At 44.2% G+C, this 21,390-nt stretch overlaps 1 protein-coding gene and 1 long non-coding RNA gene across 3 annotated transcripts in view; one reads left to right on the top strand and one right to left on the bottom strand.

The window, feature by feature from the left end:
* Positions 1 to 21,390, bottom strand: part of tmeff2b (transmembrane protein with EGF-like and two follistatin-like domains 2b) — an 83,763-nt gene that overhangs the window by 1,956 nt on the left and 60,417 nt on the right. For both annotated transcript variants that reach the window (XM_077199591.1, XM_077199592.1), the window contains 3 exons: positions 21,162 to 21,310; positions 10,734 to 10,857; positions 9,928 to 10,086 (listed from right to left, as the gene is read on the bottom strand). In XM_077199591.1, the coding sequence (XP_077055706.1) occupies positions 9,928 to 10,086; positions 10,734 to 10,857; positions 21,162 to 21,310 (432 nt within the window). The remainder of the gene's footprint in view (positions 1 to 9,927; positions 10,087 to 10,733; positions 10,858 to 21,161; positions 21,311 to 21,390) is intronic.
* LOC143707286 (uncharacterized) lies at positions 846 to 3,785 on the top strand. The gene is made up of 3 exons (XR_013193155.1): positions 846 to 2,160; positions 2,781 to 3,109; positions 3,691 to 3,785. It is a non-coding gene; the product is annotated as an uncharacterized LOC143707286 (long non-coding RNA).

The following is a 21,390-nucleotide window of genomic DNA, read 5'->3' as shown; positions in this document are numbered from 1 at the left end:
TTTAATGAAACTTACTTGTGTTTTTTTGATCAGATGCTCTGTTCTTTCTTTTGATATATTGCATGTTCAGATATTCATACAACAAAATATTCTGGGGGCCATGAAACTTTTGTGAAAATGATCAAAAACGCTGGCGGGGAAAGAGTTAAATAACTCGTTACTTGAAAAAAGTAATCTGATTACGTAACTTGCATTACTTATAATGCGATGCCCCCAACACTGCTTATTACAGAATTTACATGCGGGTCGGTGACATGATTACAAGCGTTAATTTTTCAACAGGTTCTTCTGCATAATTAATTGTACTACATTTATGCGTTAAGTTCAGCTCTAAACATATAAAGTATAAAATGCACAGAAAAAGGACAGAAAGAGAGTCGAATGGAAATCAGATACTGACTGACAGGCACTTGCTGTGGTTTAAATTGTCTCATTAACAACTTCTCTCTCTTCCCTAGCAGCTCGGCAGGGGAAACCTTCCACCACAAGGAATCTTTATTATATTTTCCTCTTCGCTTTATTAAATGTCATGTTTTGCATAGGGCAGAGTGTGCCCCTGGCTCTTAAATCGGCTCGGAGGCAGCAGGGTACGCGGGGGACACTGATTCCTGACCAGACCAAAGCTGTTCCTGTTTTAATTAGTTCCATCCTCTCGCTCGCAAACATTTAGTTTTACACAGTGAAGAGAACCTTTAACTCACTGGCTGTATGGATTGAGAAAACTAATCACCTACCAAGTCTTAAAGCATTACATTCACAGCCCAAAATGAACTTTTGCCGCACCAGCCAATGACGGTTGAATTGAGAAAATGAATGGCCAAACATATTTCTTCGCAGCCATGGTTTTTGATACACCGTCTGGTGCACCTGGACATATCATCGGTGATGTAACCTAGGATCACGGGGGGTTTCGGGTCTTTCAACAATCAGACCCCCTCCCCTAGGCGACCCAGCCGGGGTGATCAAGTCCCAGCTTATGTCCAGGTAGCGCTACTACCCTACACGCCATGCCTCTCCTCTCCTGATCCACAGCCACCTTGATGCTACTTCTGCAGCATCAGTGGCCAACTTGATGGCCCTTCGCTGACTCGCCCCTGTGATGCCAAGCATTTTGTAGGCCCTGCAGAGGGAATGGCCCACAAACCCTCGACATCCCACTTCGACAGGTTGGCATATTGCCCGCCACCCATTGCTCCGGCAACCCTCCACAAGCTGGGAGTACTTTGCCCTTTTTCTTTCATTGGCCTCCTCCATACGGTCCTCCCAAGGCACTGTTAACTCTAAGAGGATTACCTGCTTGGAGGCCTCTGAGGTGAGTATAATGTCAGGCCTTAATGTTGTTATGGCAACTGCTTCAGGAAACTTCAGCTGCTTACCCAGATCAACTGCCAGCTCCCAGTCGCGCGCTGTTGCCAACAGGCCAGAGGAGGTGCCCCGGGCAGCTGGTGTTGACTTCTCCCCAGCTCTGACAAAGGCTGTGGTCTTCACTGGGCGAAGGCTCTTGCTGTGGCTAATTCCACTGCAGATAGAATCCGCTACGGCTTTTAGGACCTGGTCATGCCGCCAGCGGTAACGCCCTTCACCCAGGGCTTTTGGACAGCAGCTCAGGATGTGTTCCAACGTTCCTCTCCTCTGGCAGAGGGGGCATGCTGGTGTCTCCACTTTTCCCCAGGAGAAGAGGTTGGATGGACTTGGCAACACGTCATAGACCGCCTGGATCAGGAATTTTATCCTGTGGGGTTCAGCCTTCCAAAGCTCAGTCCATGTGACTTTGCGCTCCACTGTTCGCTCCCATCTTGTCCAGGCGCCCTGTTGACGCATCCCAGCCATCTGGCAAGCTCGCTTCTCCTCAACTCCTGCACGCACTTCCTCCAGGATCAGGGACCTCCTCTCTTTCCCTTCTGCCTTGTCGTAACGAGGAGTTCTTCTGCTTCCCAGGCCAGCTCTCCCATGTGCCACTGCACCCACCAACACCCTTTGCCGTAGCCTTGACTCTGCGTCGTCCACTGCCACGGCAGCCCTCCACTTCCGCCCTGTCCTGACCTCAATCCCAGCCTGGGCAACCTTTGGATCACTGGAATCCCGATACTGTAGGACCTCCCTGGACCGTGTCACCATGAACTCCTCGCTCAGGCTGCTCATGGGAAGCTTCAGCTTGTTGTTCTGCCCATATAGTGCGATGCTGCTCAGGCTTCGAGGCAGTCCCAACCACCTGCGCAGAAACCTGCTAATCCTCATCTCAAAGCCTTCCACCGTTGAAATGGGGACTTCATATACCAGGAGGGGCCAGAGGATCCTAGGGAGGATGCCGTGCTGGTAAATCCAGGCCTTGAACTTGCCAGGAAGGCCAGACTTGTCCACCGCGGCCAGCCAGGTCTCCAGGTCTTGGTTGGTCGCTTTTGTGGAAGCTGCGTCTCTCAGGCTACAATTGAACACCTTCCCCAGGCTCTTCACAGGTTCCTCTGTCAGTGATGGTATCTTGATGGTGCCAAGTGAGAAGTGGAACTTATCAGTGACCTTCCCTTTCTTCAGCACGAGGGACCTTGACTTGGCCGGCTTGAACTTCATGCGAGCCCAGGACATCAGCTCCTGAAGGCCATTCAGGATCCACCTGCAGCCTGGGACAGATGTTGTGGTCACTGTCAGGTCATCCATGAAGGCTCGGATGGGTGGCTGTCTAACTCCAGACTTCGAGAGGGGCCCCCTACACTGCATCTCCGCAGATTTCACCAGCATGTTCATGGCGAGTGCAAAAAGGATGACTGAGATTGTACAGCCAGTGATGATTCCCTTCTCAAGCTTGTGCCAGTCTGAAGTTGTTGTTCCGGAGGAGACTCTCACATGGAAGTTGGTATAGTAGTCCAGGATGAGGTCTCTGAACTTCTTCGGGATATGATGCCGGTTCAGTGCCTCTTCGACCAGTTTATGGGGTATGGATCCATAGGCATTTGCGAGGTCCAGCCACAGCACAGCCAGGTCCCCCTTGTTCTCCCTGGCTTCCCTGATAAGCTGAGTGACCACCCCTGTATGCTCCAGACATCCAGGTACCTCTGGGATTCCTCCCTTCTGGACTGCTGTATCGATGTAGGAATTCTTCAGGAGGTAGTCTGTCAGTCGCCTGGAAATGAGGCTGAAGAAAATCTTTCCTTCAACGCTCAGCAGTGAGATGGTCCGGAACTGCTCGATCTTCTGAGACTTCTCCTCCTTCGGGATCCAAACACCCTCTGCCTGTCTCCACTGGTCTACTACCTTTCCCCTCCTCCAAATCACCTTCAGGATCTTCCAGAGTCTGTGGAGTAGTCTTGGACAGTTTTTATAAACCTTATACGGTACTCCACTGGGCCCTGGAGCGGAGTTTGCCCTTGCCCTTCTGACCACCTCCTGGATCTCCTTCCAGCCTGGCTCTTTCCCGTCAAAGTCCATAGCCGGTGCAGGTGGATTAATCAGGAACCTGCAGGGGCCTAGGTCTTGCTCTCTGTACTCATCACTGTAGGATTGCTTGAGGTGGAGGTCAACCTCAGCTTTAGAGCAGGTGAATTGGCCGCTGCGCTTCTGTCCTAGCAGCTGTTTCGTAAATCCAAATGGGTTCACTAGAAAGGCAGCTCTCCTCCTGGACCTCTCCTTCCTCCTCCTCCTATGCCACTCAGCTCTCCTCAGGGTCATCAGCTTTTTGCGGATTATGCTGCGTAGCTCCGCAAGCGGTCCCCTGTCCTCTTCGCTTGCAGCCTTGAACTGCTGCCTCAAGTTCTTCAGCTCCTGCCTGAGCTGATTGATCTTACTTGCTCTGTTGTTCATGGTATAGGGGGGCTTCGTTGCTCGCTTCTCCACAAGTCCAAATCTCTCTGCAGCTAAGCTGATAATGATTGTAGTCATCGTTTTGAGGCGTCGATCAGCTCTCCCTTTGGCAGTTGCCTCCAAGATGGTATCTGCATCTAGATCAAACTGGCGCCACTCCTTCTCCTTGCTAGCTTGGGGCCACTTCACCCGACGATGTTCTGATGTCCTGTGTGCATCAGGTGATTGCATCACCTGGAGGCTCCGGGCGCTGTGGGGTGACTCCGGGCCTGGCTCCTCCTGCGTCTCACCAGGCGTAGTTCCTGTGCGCTGTGACTCTACCCCCTTCTGCATACACTTCATCTTGGCCTGGTGGATCCGCAGGCCATGTCGGTTCTTGCATATCTTGCCACATATGCATTCCATTATCGTTGTCGTATTTTCATTGCCATGTGTCGTCATCCTTTGATACTCTTTTGTGCATTATTTGAATTAAATACGCCTTTTAGTTGATTTTTTTTTGAGCTGTGACAGTCTAAACCATTTTCTCTTGCTGAAACTGCACAGTGACCCTGATGCATTGTGAACACTACAGATGTGTAACTCTCAAAATTAATAATTTGAAATAAAAATGTATTATTCACTAACCCCCCAAAAAAAGTGTGTCGGAAAATGTAAGTACTGTTTCATTAGTGAGGAGAACATTGTTGCTAATTTATTATCCATAGAGTTTTCAAGTCTCAACTTTTAATGAAATGTTTTAATTAATTGGAAAAGGAAGACCTACAGTACACCAGAGCTTTCCAGCTTTCCAAAAGTTTCCAGTCAACCCCAGCGTTTTTGATCATTTAAAAAAAAAATAATAATAATTTTGAATAAAACGTTTTATTCTAGCTTAATGCATTATTTTTTGATCCACACTTGAATGTGGTTAAGTTTCACAAAAAAGCAACAAATTTGAATGAGAAATGCAATGCTTTTATTGCTAATTTCTGCCTTTATTTTGTGCCTGTTTTGATACAGAGATTTTCTACTCTTTCAGAAGATGTGTAATTGCACCTCCTACCATCTAACACTGAAAACACGGAAAGCCGGAAAATTCCGTCAATGGCGGGGAAAGAGCTTTTGAAATCTGATTTCAATTTTATTTAAAAAACCAGTAATTTTGCAGAATTAAGGTCATTCTGTAAATTTACCAACTCAGCAACCATTATGCATATTTGCTGGAATTCCGCATGTGCATAAGTTAAATTAAATAAATAGATACAAAGTTTATCACGGTCTGTTTCATACATTTAATCGTCTGCTGTGCCAGTCTAATGATATTGTTTATTATCAACATATTCCAAAATGTCACGATGAATGTTCACTGTCGTGATGCGTCGGCTTACATAAAGTTTTGTTGGTTATGTGTACCATACATTTGCCATACAGCCCGGCCAGTTGTCACCATAGGCTGCATACAAGGATTTGTATTTTTTCTTTACATTTTTCTTTATTTTGGAGATAACTCTTACACTCACTGTGTTGTTTGCTTGTTGGATTTCTTGTCAAAGGTAACTTATGCCGTACTATAGAAGAGGACACAATAAGCTAGGCTGAGTTAACGTATTTCAGACGAGGGCCAAGGTTCAAGAGTCACGGTTCACTACTGGGCATGTTGTCCTAAAAAAAAGCTAGACGTTAAATCCTTGCGAAACACTTTTGCTGCATTGTTGTGTCTGTTTGGCACTTTCACTTTAATCAATAAACTCTCTGCTTTAGGAGCCTACAGGGCTACTTTTGGAGAATTATATTAAATGGATTGTAGTCGAAGAGCATTTGTGCTGATTATACGAAAACGAGGCGGCAATTTCTCCCTGGGGAGGAAACACTGAGGGCAACAGAGCCATTATGGCATCACGGTCCATTCCACTGCCCCGCTCGTCCCTGGAGCCAAAGCAACAATCACAACACAACCATAACACATTACAGGCCTCAGAAAGCCAGCTTACAGGTGGAGGTACAGCGGAGGGGAAAAACAGCGGTAGTGGGTTGTAAACTTTTAAAAGGTCAAAGAGTCTGAATGATGGCTCATCAGAGAGTGCTTGATTTTCCTTCCTCACTCTTTGAATTTTCACTCTATTACAATCTCTCCATACCACTACTTTTGTTACCTCCCAGTAGCTCTCACACTCTGCATGCAACGCGGCATCAAAGAATCATTACAATCACCTAATCACTACGTCCTTGCAGGAGAGTGTTTGATTCAACATGCTTTAGTCTGAGCATCTTTGATTAGCTAGAAGGAAAGACAGAGAGAGAGAGAGAGAGAGAGAGAGAGAGAGAGAGAGAGAGAGAGAGAGAGAGAGAGAGAGAGAGAGAGAGAGAGAGAGAGAGAGAGAGACGGTGACAGACAGGACTTGAGAAAATTAAAGAGAGAGAAAGCAAGAAGAGACAGATAAGAGAAAGTCGTCCTAAGTCACTGCTGCAGTTAGAAAGTGTGTTGCTATAGAAACCGTTTGCGGGCTGTAAGGTGAAGGAGGGCACTGCGGAGTACACTGTGCACCTTTCACTTCTTGTTTGTTCATGACTGCACGTGTGTGTCAGGTTTTAATAATTGTTAATCACAATTATTGATCATTTCTCTGGATATTGCAATCACAGTTATTCTGATTTACATGGTTTACAATTATAAACTTATAAATTTTGTCTTAGACAACTGCATGGCATTTATTTATTGTATGCTTCACATCTAGATCAAGCTGAGAACTGTTAATGAATCAATCAGACAATCAAAATCAAAATCACACTGTCCTTCTCAGCAGCAGGGAAAACAAAGCTGTTGAATTTTGAATAAATTATATACAGGGAGTGTGCAATGCGACAATACTAGAACACTCGAATCCCATTATAATCAGCAAAGCTGTCACCACAATCATACAAGCGTGTGTATTTCTGTGTACATGCAGTTAATACATATTATTATACGGCTCTGTGGAATAGTTGATTCTGTTAGGTCAATCTTGGTATGTCATTCCCTGATAACAACCGATAAAAACTGATAACGCAGGCTAGGGGTGGGCGATATAGCCTCAAAATTATTTTACGATATTTCAAGAATATTTGCGATACTGATATTTATGACGATATATAAAAAAAAATTGTTGTTGAAAATTTTCTTATGTTTTTCTCGCCTAAATGTTTGCTCACTCATTGCGTTTTTACAATGTGGTAATTTTGTTGTTAAGAGTTTACACAACACAAGGAAGCTTGATTTCAATCTTTGAATTAAATGTTAAATGTGTGTAGGTCTAACACCAGTATTCAGAAATACTACAGAAACATAATAAAGTAATCAAATGTAAAATAGCACACAGTCTTTTAGTTCTGTTTCCTGATTAAAATAAATACATAGGCTAATAATTCTCATTCATTACAATTAAAGCTATCTTTTGTTGTTTTGACGACAACATTAATGACAGACGCATAGCCTATGGCTGCTGTCACTTTTACAGCTAGTGCACGGATCCATTGCTGTTTTCATTACACTGTCTGTCTCACTGTCACATGCGTTTTATACATAACTGACCGTGTTTATGAGTATACTTACCAAGACCGGAAGTTTGCGACAATTTTTGTGTTTTTCCACCCATTAAAGCGATATAATCCGCGAAAAATAACTTTAGTTTCTCGCGAGCTATACTCTATGTATGGACGCAGTTCAACTCTCTCAGAGAGTGCGCGAGTAGCTTACTGGATAGTTTAAAACCGCTTGAATGTTTAAACTGATAAGAATTAAGAAGACTTGAGAATTAAACTTTAGTTACGATGCACTGATGGCCCGATTGTGCAAGAGAGCATTCAGTCATGTACCGACTCCTAAACGCGCGCGAGAAAGACGCGCGTCGGCAGCCCCGCTGAACACTCAAGCTGTTTTTGAAAACATCCGGAAAACTGAACTCAGCACTACACTTGCTAGGAACAGTTTTTCTTCATGGAAGTTTTGCAAGCTAATTAAATATTAAAACTCAAATCAATATTTTTGTGAACAATTATTTAATTGTAATCCAGTTTGTAAACCCAATTATTTGATTGTAATCAATTGTAATACAATTAATTATTTAATTGTATCGCAGACTCGCTCTCTTCTTTCACACAAAAGCAAATGCTGCCATTTTGCAACAATTGTTTTGGACACTGTAATGGATTATAAGATAACAAACAGGTAAGATTTTAAAGGGGTGGTATAATGCCCCTTTTTACAATTTGTAAAATAAGTCTCTGTTGTCCCCAGTGTGTATGTGAAGTTTTAGCTCAAAATACCCTACAGATAATTTTTTACAGCATGTTAAAACTGTCCCTTTTTGAGGGTCAGTAAAAACGCGTCATTTCGTGTGTCTCTTTAAATGCAAATGAGCTCCTGCTCCCGGCACAGAGGGCGGAGCTTCACAGCTCTTGTGTGTGAGTGTGTGTGTGTGTGTTTTTGTGTGTCAATACTAACTTAAGAAGTGATAACATGTAGAATGCAACAGGACGTTTCTGAATGGCTAGTAGATGAATTTATGTTTCTGATGTGGAGTTAACTATCTTTAATTAGCATTCTGTGATAATAATCTATAAAATCGCTCGTGTGGGAACTGTTGTAAGATGTACAGAGTGACATGCTATTACATTTTTGTAATGTACTGTATTGCATGTGAAAAGACGAATGGGACAGCTTGAGCAGACTCACAAATGTGCTCTACTACAACAACTCTTTCTCTACTCAACATGGACTCCGTATTTCCCGGGGCGGGGTTTATGTAAATTTAAGGTTTGTGATGTCACTAACCCCGGAGGAATGTTGTGTAGTCCCTACCAGCCGTTTGTTGTAGTCCTTAAAAAAACGATTTCTTTAAAAGTAAATATTTTCCTTTGCTTTGAACTTTGTGTAACTTTGCAGATGTTGTTTATGCTCAAACAGCAACATTACACACTAACTAAAGTTAGAAAAGTTAAATCATAATCAACCACCCCTTTAAAATAGTTTCATCTTAAATCAATATCTCTTATCCCCCATAATTAATTATGAATTATGTAATGAAATGCAGTGTAATAAATGGTATTACCGTAACATATCCCTTAAATGTCCAACTAGTTTGAACTTGCCGCTTGCTAGCAGCTGCTTTCTTTGCTGAAACTTTGCGTTTAAAGACCTAATAAAATATTTAGTGTCTAATTATTTACTTGTGTGGCAAGTAGTCGTGTAATAAGCGAGATAATGTACATCCAGCCGGTAGTTATTACATACCGGCTGGATGTACATTATCTCTTACATATACAGTGGAACCAAGAGTATTGGACAATTAAGTTTAACTTAAACTTATGTAGAAGAAATGTGGAATTGTCCAAATACTTTTCTGTTTGGGGCCACTGTGCATCATATATTATACTAAAGGGATGGTTTGCCCAAAATCATTTAAGTATGAACACAACCATTCAAAAGATTGGGGTTTGTGAAATATTTTTATTGTTTTTGAAAGTCTCTTATGCTTACCGAGTAATATGTTATAAAATGTTATTTTTTCCTGTGATGGCAAAGCTGAATTTTCAGCATCATTACTCAAGTCTTCAGTGTCACATGATTCTTCAGAAATTATTATAATATGCTGATTTACTGTTCAGAAGAAAAGTTGGAAACAGCTGTTTACTATTTTTGTGGAAACCATGTAAGGTTTTTGTGGAACATGAAACAATTTTTTTCAACATTCTTTTTGAATATAAAGTTAAAAAGAACAGCATTTATATTTGAAATGTAAACAATTTGTAACTTTATAAATGTCTTTATTATCACTTGTGATCAGTTTAATGCATCCTTTCTGAATAAGTATTCATTTCTTTTAAAAAACAAGGACAGATTATATCTATGATTATAGAAGTCCAATCCAACTCTTCACCAATTTTAATGGTGAAAAAACCATTGCTGCATATTTGCAACCCACATTATTTTACAGCTTCATTTCCACACTAAAAAAAAGTGCATATGTGGATGGACTCCAGTCATTCCTGACTTATTCTCCATCCATAACTGTTGGATTTTTTTTCCCAGATACATGGGACCAACATCAGAAAACCATGACCATGCAGTTGTGAAGTTTAAATGTGTAGAGAAAAATATGTGTTTAAGCTCACCGTGTGATGCAAAGCACTACAAGGCAGATAATGGCCACTTGCAGAGCTCCAATGATGGATGCGATCAGAACGTAACGCAGTTTTCCCGAACCAGGTACCACGTACATAACATTATAGTCCTTCCTATCACACTGCGGCCCAATGAAGCCCGAATGACAACTGGAAAACACACACACACAAGATAAAATTATATTATAGTTCAAAGCAAAGAGAAGATGGGCATAATCAATAGACTATTTCAGCAGACCCAATGACATCAAGTAGAGTGTGTGTCGATGTGATGATAGAGGACAGTGAAAGAGCGCGAGTATATTTACATGGCAGTAGGATGTTGATGCCACTTTTTGTGGATAATTACTAGGCATTCAGTGTTTATAGGTGCAAAAAAGCAGTGGATGTGTGTGTGTGTGTGTAGGAGTGAGTATGCAGCAGGGAGCTGGTGGACACTGGGAAAAACATAGTCTTGTTTAATTAGAACCTCGACCTCTCAGAGGAGGCGGTTAAAGGGACACCTGCCAGCCAGCGCACACTCTCTCTCACACACACACACACGTGCGCGCACAAACACACACACACACACGCGGACACAGCTGGTAGGAATGAGTCATCTTTTAGGGAGAGGCACATACATAATATATTTTCTCTTTGTGTCCTTCCTTCACATCTTTCTTCTCATTCTCATCTCTCATTTCTCGTTCTCTCCCCTGGTTTTGTCTTCTCCAAAATCAATCTCATACTGTCCTTTAAAGAGCGGGTGTGTAGGTGAGGGAGAAGGAAGAGTATGCTGTGTTGTATGGTGCCGTTACCTGCAGGTGGGGGGCGAGAGGTTGCTAGGATACTCGCACTCTCCATGGACACAGTAGTTCTTGTAACGCTCCGGACACGGGATGTAAAGACCCCACGGTACCTCGCTCACCTGGTCTCTCTCCTCTAAACACACCCAGAAAGAGAGAGAGAGAGGAAGACTGTTGTAATTCTGCAGCCATGTTTATGTTGTCAGTTTGTTGTGTGAGCACTATACTGTGGAGATGAAAAATCAGGAACGTCAACTTCATCAGCCAACACTGACTCTAGTTTATTAATAAACAATTAAAATGTCTCCTTGCTATTTTCCCCGACCCATTGATAATCATAAGGCAAGCTTTTTGCGTGCGCTTGAGCTCGAGGCATATATTCTGCGCCCCAGTGGCCTAAATTAGTCAACAAACTGAAAAAATAAAAACAACGTTTTTTTAGGTCATTTGTAATGTAATCTTGACAAAACGAGTTTCATAAAATTGGTATTGACAAAAGTATCATTCAGGAACTGGTACCGAAGTCAAGGTAACGGTCTCATATAGAATTTTTTTGAAAGATACCCGTCCCTAATTATGCCCCTTTTTACAAGATGTAAGATAAGTTCACATTTCAGCTCAAAATACCCCACAGATCATTTATTACACCATGTTGTAAATGCCCATTTTTGAGTGGAAGGAAAAACATTCTGTTTTCGTGCATGCATCTTTAAATGCAAATGAGCTGCTGCTCCCCGCCCTGCTTTCCAGAAGAAGGCGGAGCCATTACAGCTCGTGCCTCGGATACTCTGCCAGAAAACGAACAAAACATCTATTTTGATTGTCATCTCTATCGCAGTCACGCTCACGTGACATTGCAGTTCTTCATCATCATGCAATCATGAAAGTTTGTTATCTGCATGCGTTTTTAAAGCCCTATCAGTCTAAACTTTTGATATATGGTTTTCTAAACGCAAACATCTGAAGCACGCGCACAGAAAGCTGGCTATCACACGGCGGGTCCCGTGAGTATTAAAGTTCTCTTTCACGTCTTATTGCGCTTAAACTGTCAAATACACACAAGGTTATGTCAAACAAGTTCACATAAACACAGTCGATAATGTCTGTGAACATAAACAGCAAGTAAAGAAATCGCATGTGTAAATTAGATCTGTGAATTAAAGTGAAAGCAGCGTAATATACAGTACCTACTGCTATACAGTATATGCTGTTAATATGAATCAAACAACAAAAGAAAAACAGAAAATCACTCACTGCTCTTGATTGAATTAAAGGGTTAGTTCACCCAAAAATGAAAATTCTGTCAGTATTTACTCTCCCTCATGTTGTTCCAACCCCGTAAGACCTTCGTTCATCTGCGGAACACAAATTGAGATATTTTTGATGAAATCTGAGAGCTGGATCACTTCACTAGGCTTCAAAAGGATTGAAACTTGCCGGCGTGACTACACGTGACTAAAAGTGACTACAGTGGCTCAATCTTAAGTTTATCAAACGACGAGAATACTTTTTGTGCGCAAAAAAACAAAAATAACGACTTTATTTCAACTATTCATTTCCTTCCCTGTGGGCCTCGAGTCAGTTCACTAGTGTAATAGCGTAAGCTTCTGTTGTTGTACGTCACACGCATCACCCACATGACCAGCGTCGGCCAATAGTGAGCCTACGTGTGACGTAGCACTACGCTATTACACTAAGTTAACTGACTAGAGGCCAACAGAGAAGGAAATGAATAGTTGAAATAAGTTTTTTTTTGCGTACAAAAAGTATTCTCGTCGCTTGATAAACTTAAGATTGAGCCACTGTAGTCACTTGGACTATTTTAACGATGTCTTTAATAACTTTTCGAGGCCGGCAAGTTTCAATCCTTTTGAAGCCTATGGAGGAGTATGGAGGAGTGATCCAGCTCTCAGATTTAATCAAAAATATCTTAATTCGTGTTCCGAAGATGAACGAAGGTCTTACGGGGTTGGAACAACATGAGGGTGAGTAAATACTGACAGAATTTTCATTTTTGGGTGAACAATCCCTTTAACTTTACCAGGACTCTGTACAGCTCACTCAGGGCGGGGTGTATGCTAATAGGGCAGAGTCAGAGCCGAAGTTCAAAAAGTCTAACTCAGTGGTCTCAAACTCGGGGTCCGTTTACATGACAGTTTTTAACTACAAACGGAAAACTTTTTATCCGTTTTGGCCATTTATTTACATGACAACAGCATTTTGGGGGCCTGAAAATGCAAAGCTTTGAAAACAGGATTCAAAGTGCAAGTTTTTGAAAACACAACCATTACTGTCTCCATGTAAACTACAAAAACGCAAATTTCTGAAAATGGTGACATCATGCGCACGCAAATTACGTGTTCATTCTATAGGCGCGTAGTGTTCAAAGTGAAATCACCAACTACTGGCCTGGCAGCATAATACAGCGTTTTTAATCGTTTTCACGGATCCGTATAAACAGGGATCATTTTGGCAACGTTGTCGTCTGTACGCAAAAACGTTTTAGTACATCGTTGTCATGTAAACGTACCCTCAGTTCCTAAAAGGCCACAGCCCTGCAGAGTTTAGCCCCAACTCACCAGCTTGGAAGTTTCTAGTAATCTTGAAGACCTTGATTAGCTGGATCAGGTGTGTTTAAATAGGGTTGGAGCTAAACTCTGCAGGAACTGAGTTTGAGATCCTTGTGCTAACTTGTTTCTGAGTTCCTGCAGCACTCATGTGAATGTGAATAAATAATTTGCTGCAACCTTCGCTTTCCCCACAGCTCTCAAATTTCAGTCTTCAATTTCAATCTATTCCTCATAGACTGCTCTAAATTAATTAGACTTGGCACAAAGAGGGTGAGTAAATGATGACAGAATCTTAATTTTTAGATGAACTAGCCTTTTAAAGGAGTTTTAGACTATTTAGCATTGAGTACGTTTTGTCTCTAAAGGGTGAGTAGAAAAGTGTGTGTGTATGTGCAAGAGAGCATTTGAAGGGTATCTGTGTAAGTCAATGGAGGGATCAATGCTACAGCAGTGACACCACACCCTCCTCTGTTTACTCAATTAATCACAATCTTTCTTCCATTCTTTTCTTCTCTCTTTCTCTCACTCTCAAACTCTGCTCACACTGTCTGTGAAGCAGGTCACACCACTCAGTCAAACTGTCACACACACTTGGAGGTATCTGGGTACGGTGGCCTGGTGAGGACACACAAAGCAGGCTAGTTCTCCAGAGCCTCACTGGTTTCAATATGCTCCTTCTTATGCTCTGGTTTCAATATGCTCCTCCAGGAGAGGAGTGACACTGTTTTTAGAGCTTTTAACATTAATGTTTAGTGCCGTTTGATTTATTAACACTTTTAGTGAATTTGAAATTAAAAGCAACCACTCTAATTTCATAGTAAATGGAGAAAATTTCTTTAACATTTGTTTATTAATGTCAAAATTATTTATAGATGGGACTCTTAACAAAAGTAGTCATTTCGCAATCCGAGTAGGTCAGAATTTGATTAAAATGCTCGACACCTATTAGTGGGAAACATTGTTAATATGAAGGACTGCAATAGCAAAAATCTTTGATAAGCATTATTTTGATTTCTTTCCCTAAATGGGAAATTTAATGTACAAAAATGTTGTGCTTTTTAAAAAGACAAAAATACATTAACTTACACTACCCTTCCAAAGTTTTTAAGATTTTTTAATGTTTGTGAAAAAAAGTCTCATATGCTCAACAAATGACTATAGTGAATATTATTACAATAATAATAATTAAAAAAAAAGTAATTTATTCCTGTGATGCAAAGCTGAATTTTCAGCATCATCACAATCATCACACATGATCCTTCAGAAATCATTCTAATATGCTGATTTGCTGCTCAACATTTCTTCTTATTTTCAATGTTGTGCGCTAAATATTTTTATGAAAACCACAATGGGTTGTTTGATGAATAGAAAGTTCAAAAGAACAGTATTTGTTTGAAATATAATTTGTGTAGCAATGCAAAAGTCTACTGTCACTTTTTATAAATGTAATGCCTCCTTGCTAAATAAAAATATAATTTTTTGATTTGTTGTGCAATGTGGAGTAACAACACTTCCATGTTGTTCTGGAACCTTCAGAGGTACTTTTTATACAAATGATCATGGGGTCTCTAATTTATGATTATGACTGGGGCTGGGTCAAATAGTCCAAAAAATGCATTTCATGTGATTATTTTATAGCTCTTCTAACGCTTGGCTACAGAATTTAGTTCTGCTTATAAAAAAAAAAGAAAAATCACAAAGCCTTGTAAGAGAAATAGTGTATGAGGGATAACTTTCCTCATAACCTCTTCAGATCAGGAATAGAATGTGTTAGATTTTGCTTTATTTGGCCGAGCAGTGGTTTGGGTGGCTCGCCAATGTATTAGATGACTTCAATACATAAAATAAGTAAACTTGACCAGAGTTCTTGTGGGGAGAATAATTTATTGAAGGTAGTAATGCAGCACAGTTCTTCAGCAGCGATGTTAGCATGTCACCCTTCAGCAATCTTAACCCAAAGTTCTGTTTGTGGGACAGAACTTTATACATGAAGACATATGGGCTACAAACAATAGAAACTGGTTAGGACCTCCCACAGGAGATCGATCTAACCTGCTAATCTCTGCTAATCGATCACCACCCCTGCTAATCATGGGGTGGTGATGGCGCAGTGGATAAGATACATGCCTTTGGTGTGAGAGACCCGGGTTCGAATCCATTGTGAGACACCATTGTGTCCCTGAGCAAGACACTTAACCCCTAGTTGCTCCAATGGCGTGCGACCTCTGACATATATAGCAATTGTAAGTCGCTTTGAATAAAAGCGTCAGCTAAATGAATAAATGTAAATGTAATGTAATCTACTCTGAGCAATGCTGTTTCTTTGTCATTCAAACCAATCAGTTTCTGTGGCCCATACACCTATGGGCCATTCAGTTTCTATAGGCCATACATCTGTATGGGCCATTTGGTTCACACCTTTACAGACACAGATAGAGTTGATTTCATCTGAGGCACAGTAACAATGTAATTGCATCTGACTATAGTCAACGTCTCGGTTACGTATGTAACCCTAGTTCCCTGATAGGGAACAAGACGCTGCGTCAAACGCTGTGGGAACGCCCCTGCGTTGTGCGTCATGAAGCACGTATGGAATCAGCCCAATGGAGAGATGGAACGTCATAGGCGGGTGACATCATCGACCAGGAAACTATAAAGCACCCCATAAACACAAGCGCAACAGCTTCTGATAGGCCTGAAGGAAGCGCTAGCGGGAATGCCGGGAGTATGGTGGAATGACGCAGCGTCTCGTTCCCTATCAGGGAACTAGGGTTTCATACGTAACCGAGACGTTCCCTTTCAAGGGAACTCGAGCTGCGTCAAACGCTGTGGGAACGCTAATACCCACGTCGCCATAGGACCAAGTGACCGCCATGTGAGAACTAGCGCACAGAGGACGAGAGCACCTGTGCCAAGGGGTAGAACTTAAGTCTAGGTCGTAGAACTTAATGAAAGTATGCGTTGAAGACCATCCAGCCGCATCACAAACGTCACTGAGGGAAACTCCTGACAGTAAGGCTTTAGAAGCCGCCATACTCCTGGTAGAGTGGGCTCGTACAGCCAAAGGTGAAGGCTGACCAGCCGACTAATAGGCAAGTGAGATAGCCTCGACCACCCACTTGCTCATTCTCTGTTTAGACGCGGGACAACCCTTCTTGGGTGGCCCAAAGCACACAAATAGTTGTTCTGACTTCCTCCACAGGGCAGTTCTGTGGACATAGGCGTCTAACGCCCTAACAGGGCAGAGTAAATTAAGTTTCTCCTGGTCAGACGACAGAAATGGAGGAGGACAAAAGGCCTGCAGAACTGTAGGTCTAACAACATTAGTAGGGACCTTGGGAACGTAACCTGGTCTAGGATGCAGAAAAGCCTTAACCATGCCAGGTGAAAATTCCAGGCACGAGGGTGAAACCGACAGAGCCTGCAAATCTCCGATTCTCTTTAGTGAGGAGATAGCAAGAAGAAAGATAGTCTTAAACGTGAGAAACTTCTCAGGAACTTCTTCGATAGGTTCAAGATGAGCTAAGGAAAGACCCTTCTAATACCGGCCTCAGCCTCAGTGTGCCACGAAGGAAACGAGTTATAAGTGGGTGTCTCCCAAGAGAAACTCCACTGAAAGGGACGTGGTAAGCAGCCAGTGCCGCCACATACACCTTTAGTGTGGAGGGGGATAGCCCTGTGGAGAAGCGCTCCTGCAGGAATTCCAGCACTGCACCCACTGGGCAGTTAACTGGGTCCTGCAGGTGCTCTCCACACCAAGAAGTGAAGAGTTTCCACTTCAAGGCATAAAGCTTCCTCGTGGATGGAGCTCTGGAGTGAAGAATGGTCTCAACAACCTCGGTTGAGAGACAAGAGTTCATGAGCTGGGCCCCCTCAGAGGCCAAGCCCACAATACTGGGCGGGGGTGAAATATCATGCTGCCCGCCTGAGAGAGTAGATCCCTCCTGACCCGGAGCTCCAAGGGAGAGCCGTCCAGGAGAGAAATCAGGTCCGCAAACCATACTCGGGCCGGCCAGAACGGGGCTACTAATAGTAGGCTGACCCCGTCCCGGCGAACCCTCTCCAGAACACCAGGTAGCAGAGCAATCGGGGGAAAGGCGAACAGAAGTGACCTCGGCCACGGCTGCACCATAGCGTCCAACCCCAGAGGGGCTGGATGGCTGATGGAAAACCAAAGATAACAATGCTAGGTCTCCTTGGAAGCGAATAGGTCCACCTCGGTGCGACCGAAACTCAACCAAAGGAGCTCCACCACCTTGGGATGGAGTCTCCAATCCCCCGGCCTCGGCCCCTGTATCGACAGGGAGTCTGCTACCACATTCAAATACCCAGGAAGATACATTGCTCTCAGAAATAGTAACCTCCCTTGGGACCACTGGAGGATCTGACGGGCCAACTTGTAAAGCCGGCGAAACCGCAGGCCCCCCTGATGATTTATATAAGAGTCCACCGACGTGTTGTCTGACTGAACTAACACATGATGACCTCTCAGGTCTGCTAGGAAGTGTTTCAGAGCCTGGAACACCGCCAACATCTCTGGACAATTTATAAGCCGTGATAGATGATCGTCCTGCGACAGCCCTTGGGCTGGACGACCACTCGTGACCGCCCCCCACCCTGTGAGGGAAGCATCCGTCGTTAGCGTTACGCGACGACAAAGAGCCCCCAACACAGGCCCTTTGAATAGGAACCAAGTTTCTTTCCACATGACCAGAGCACGAAGGCAGCACCCCGTGACTTTGACCGTGTGGAGCGGATTTCCCCTCGGGGAGAATCCCTTGGTCCTGAGCCACCGCTGTAGCGATCTCATGTACAACAGGCCGCAAGGTATAACGTCGGACGCCGCTGCCATCAGACCCGACAGTCTCTAAAACTGTTTTACAGTAAGTAGCTGGCCTAGCTTTACTTGTTTCACAGCTGAGAGAATCGAAACGATGCGGGTCGGAGCTAGTCGCGCCTGCATCGAAACCGAAACCCAAACGACACCCAGAAAAGTGGTCTTCTGAGGAGATAATACACTTTTCTTTGCGTTCAGCCTCAACCCCAACTTCCTGATATGAACGAGAACGACATCTCAATGTCGACCCGCCATCTGCTCTGTCTGAGCTAAAATCAACCAATCGTTGATGTAATTGAGGACACGAACACCCTGAAGCCTCAGGGGCACTAGTGCTGCGTCCATGTATTTCGTGAAAGTGCGGGGAGATAAAGCTAGGCCAAACGGAAGAACCCTGTGCTGGTACACCTCGTCCCCGAAGGCGAACCTCAGGAACTTCCTGTGTTGTGGAAGGATGGAAATGTGGAAATACGCGTCCCTTAGATCTATCGTGACAGACCAGTCCTCGGATCTGATTTGTGACACGATCTGCTTGATAGTGAGCATCTTGAATTTTGGCTTCCCTACCGAGCGATTCAATAGGCGCAGGTCTAAAATTGGACGCAACCCCCCATCCTATTTTGGAACGATGAAATATCGGCTGTAATAGCCTGACTCCACACTGGGAGGAGGAACCCGTTCTATAGCCTCCTTTTGAAGGAGTGCTTTCACCTCTTGTTCCATAACCAGAGCCTGCTCGGGGCCCACCACTGTAGGCAGAACCCCTCTGTATCTTGGTGGACGACACCTGAATTGGATAGCATAATCCCTTTCTATTGTCTGCAGGACCCAATGAGATATTTTTGGAAGGCTTTTCCACTCTGCCAGAAATTCTACTAAGGGTACCAGTCTCTCGAGACTGGCCTCTGGTGTAACTTGAGCAGCAAACGCAGCGCCCTGTAACGGCACACCGGCAGGGAACAACTGGTCTAACCACTCTGAAACCCTCCTCAGAGGGAGCGAGCGTCCCTCGGGAAATCGCTCGCTGGGACCGTCTGCGCCCCGGCATGAAGGCGAGGTTGGCAGAACGGGCCCCTAAGGGCACTGAGGAAGAATGGGCACCGTAGAAAGAGGTGAACACCTTTCCGCCTCGGTGGGGACCACCCTCAGTGTCCTGTGCGCCGTGGCGCCAGGACTTCTTCTTAGCCGAAGCCTTCTTAGCTAATTTAACTGTCCTCAGATCAGTTCTATTACTGTGAGATTTTGGCTGAGAGTGCCGCGGCTGAGCCCACTATCCAGCAGGGGGAGCACGAGACGCGACACTCTGCTTCAGCGCCCTATATGATTAGCTCGCAGACGGCCGGGGCTGCTCCCGCCCAGTAGCCCCAGGGACATGAATTTTTAAAGGGAGAAATTTCTTAAAAGCTGTTGTTTGCTTTTCCTTCTCCTGGAATTTATCGATGACAGAATTTACAGCATCACCAAATAAACCCGGGGGGGGGGGGGGGGGGGGGGGAAGAGAGGAGTGTCTAAAAGGAAAGCTTTTTCTTTTTCTTTTATATTTGTCTGATTTAACCACAGATGTCTTTCTGCGGCCACCAGAGCTGCCATAGATCGACCCACTAGCTTGGCCGACTCTCTGGTTGCGCGCAGCGATAAATCAGCAGCCTGACGCAGTTCGCGAACCACGTCAGCACTGACCTCCTCACTCTCACTCATGTCCCTCAGCAGGTCAGCCTGGTATGCCTGCATAATAGACATAGTATGCAGACATGACGCAGCCTGACCCGCCGCCGAATACGCTTTACCCACAAAAACCGAAATATTTCTAAGAGGCTTGGTGGGTAATGCCGGTGCCTCAACAGATGACGCAGCCTCGAGGGAGAGAAAACTCGCAAGCGTCTCTTCCACGCGAGGCATAGCCAAATAACCATATGACTTTGCCCCCACAATATTAGAATATGTTGAAGTCTGGGGACTAAACACTCTATATGACACCGGTTTTTACCACGATTTCGACACCTCAGTGTGGAGATCGGGAAAAAACAGCAAGCACCGGCGTGGAGGTTGCACTCGTGACGGCAAAAATCTCTCATCTAATTTTGATTTAGAAACAGACTCCTGTCTAGTCACTGGCCATACAATGCTGAGTTTTTTTACAGCTCTTGTTAATACCTCCACTAGCTCATCACTTTCGGGAGTGTAAGGTGGCGAATCCTCCACATCTCCCTCATTTATAACTGGTGCCTCAGCCCGAGCGGAAGAAACCGCAGCGCGTGCTTCCGAACACGGGACTGAGGCACTGGATCTCACAGGTGAAGGGAGAGATAAGGCAGAGCCCGTCTCGAACCCCGCTGAGAGATTTATCTGCAATCCCCACGATACGCGTCGTCGCTCTGCCTCGGCAAGAGCGGGACCCGAACCGCGGGGAGCATGCACCGAACCGCTCTCCTCGAAGAGCGCCCGGCGGGAGCTGAGCGTCCTTAATGGCAGACGCTCGCAATGCTCACAATCAGCTCCCTCGAGAGCTGACTGGGCATGCTGCACTCCCAAACAAACAACACAAAGAACGTGTGTATCCCCACTCGTAAAATAACGCGAGCAGGGAGGGACACACTTCCTAAACTGCTGTTCGTTCGCCATATCTCTCTTAATATATATATATATATATATATATATATATATATATAAATTGTTTGTGTGGTGCAGAGTATGTAAAGACAGACAATATTCACACAGGGAAAGATTCACATATAGCGCGACTGAAGGCACAGAAAGCTGTTGCGCTTGTGTTTATGGGGTGCTTTATAGTTTCCTGGTCGATGACGTCACCCGCCTATGACGTTCCATCTCTCCATTGGGCTGATTCCATACGTGCTTCATGATGCACAACGCAGGGGCGTTCCCACAGCGTTTGACGCAGCTCGAGCGTCAAAAGGGGAACTGAAAGGGAACTGAAAATACACATAAACTTACAAATGAAAGTGATTAGACTGTCAGGTTGGAGCAGAGGTGAACACATTTGTGTTGAATAAATTGAGAGTTGTGACTGACCCTTACAATGTCCGAGGTATTTGACCTCAATCCTCTCCTGCTTCTGACACGACACCTCTTTCACCTGGCAGGGGTTGTCATAGGAGCGGCCGTCTGATGCACAAACTGGATTAAAGCTGATGTGGGAGCAATCGATGTTACACACACACCTAGAGAGAGAGAGAGAGAGAGAGAGAGAGAGAGAGAGAGAGAGAGAGAGAGAGAGAGAGAGAGAGAGAAAACATAGAGT

This window comes from Siphateles boraxobius, unplaced genomic scaffold (assembly GCF_051911475.1).
Source record: "Siphateles boraxobius isolate OS27281-9 unplaced genomic scaffold, OSU_SipBor_1 41, whole genome shotgun sequence".
NCBI lineage: Eukaryota > Metazoa > Chordata > Actinopteri > Cypriniformes > Leuciscidae > Siphateles > Siphateles boraxobius.
The sequence above is the reverse complement of the archived record's forward strand: the minus strand, read 5'-3'. Positions and strand labels throughout refer to the sequence as shown.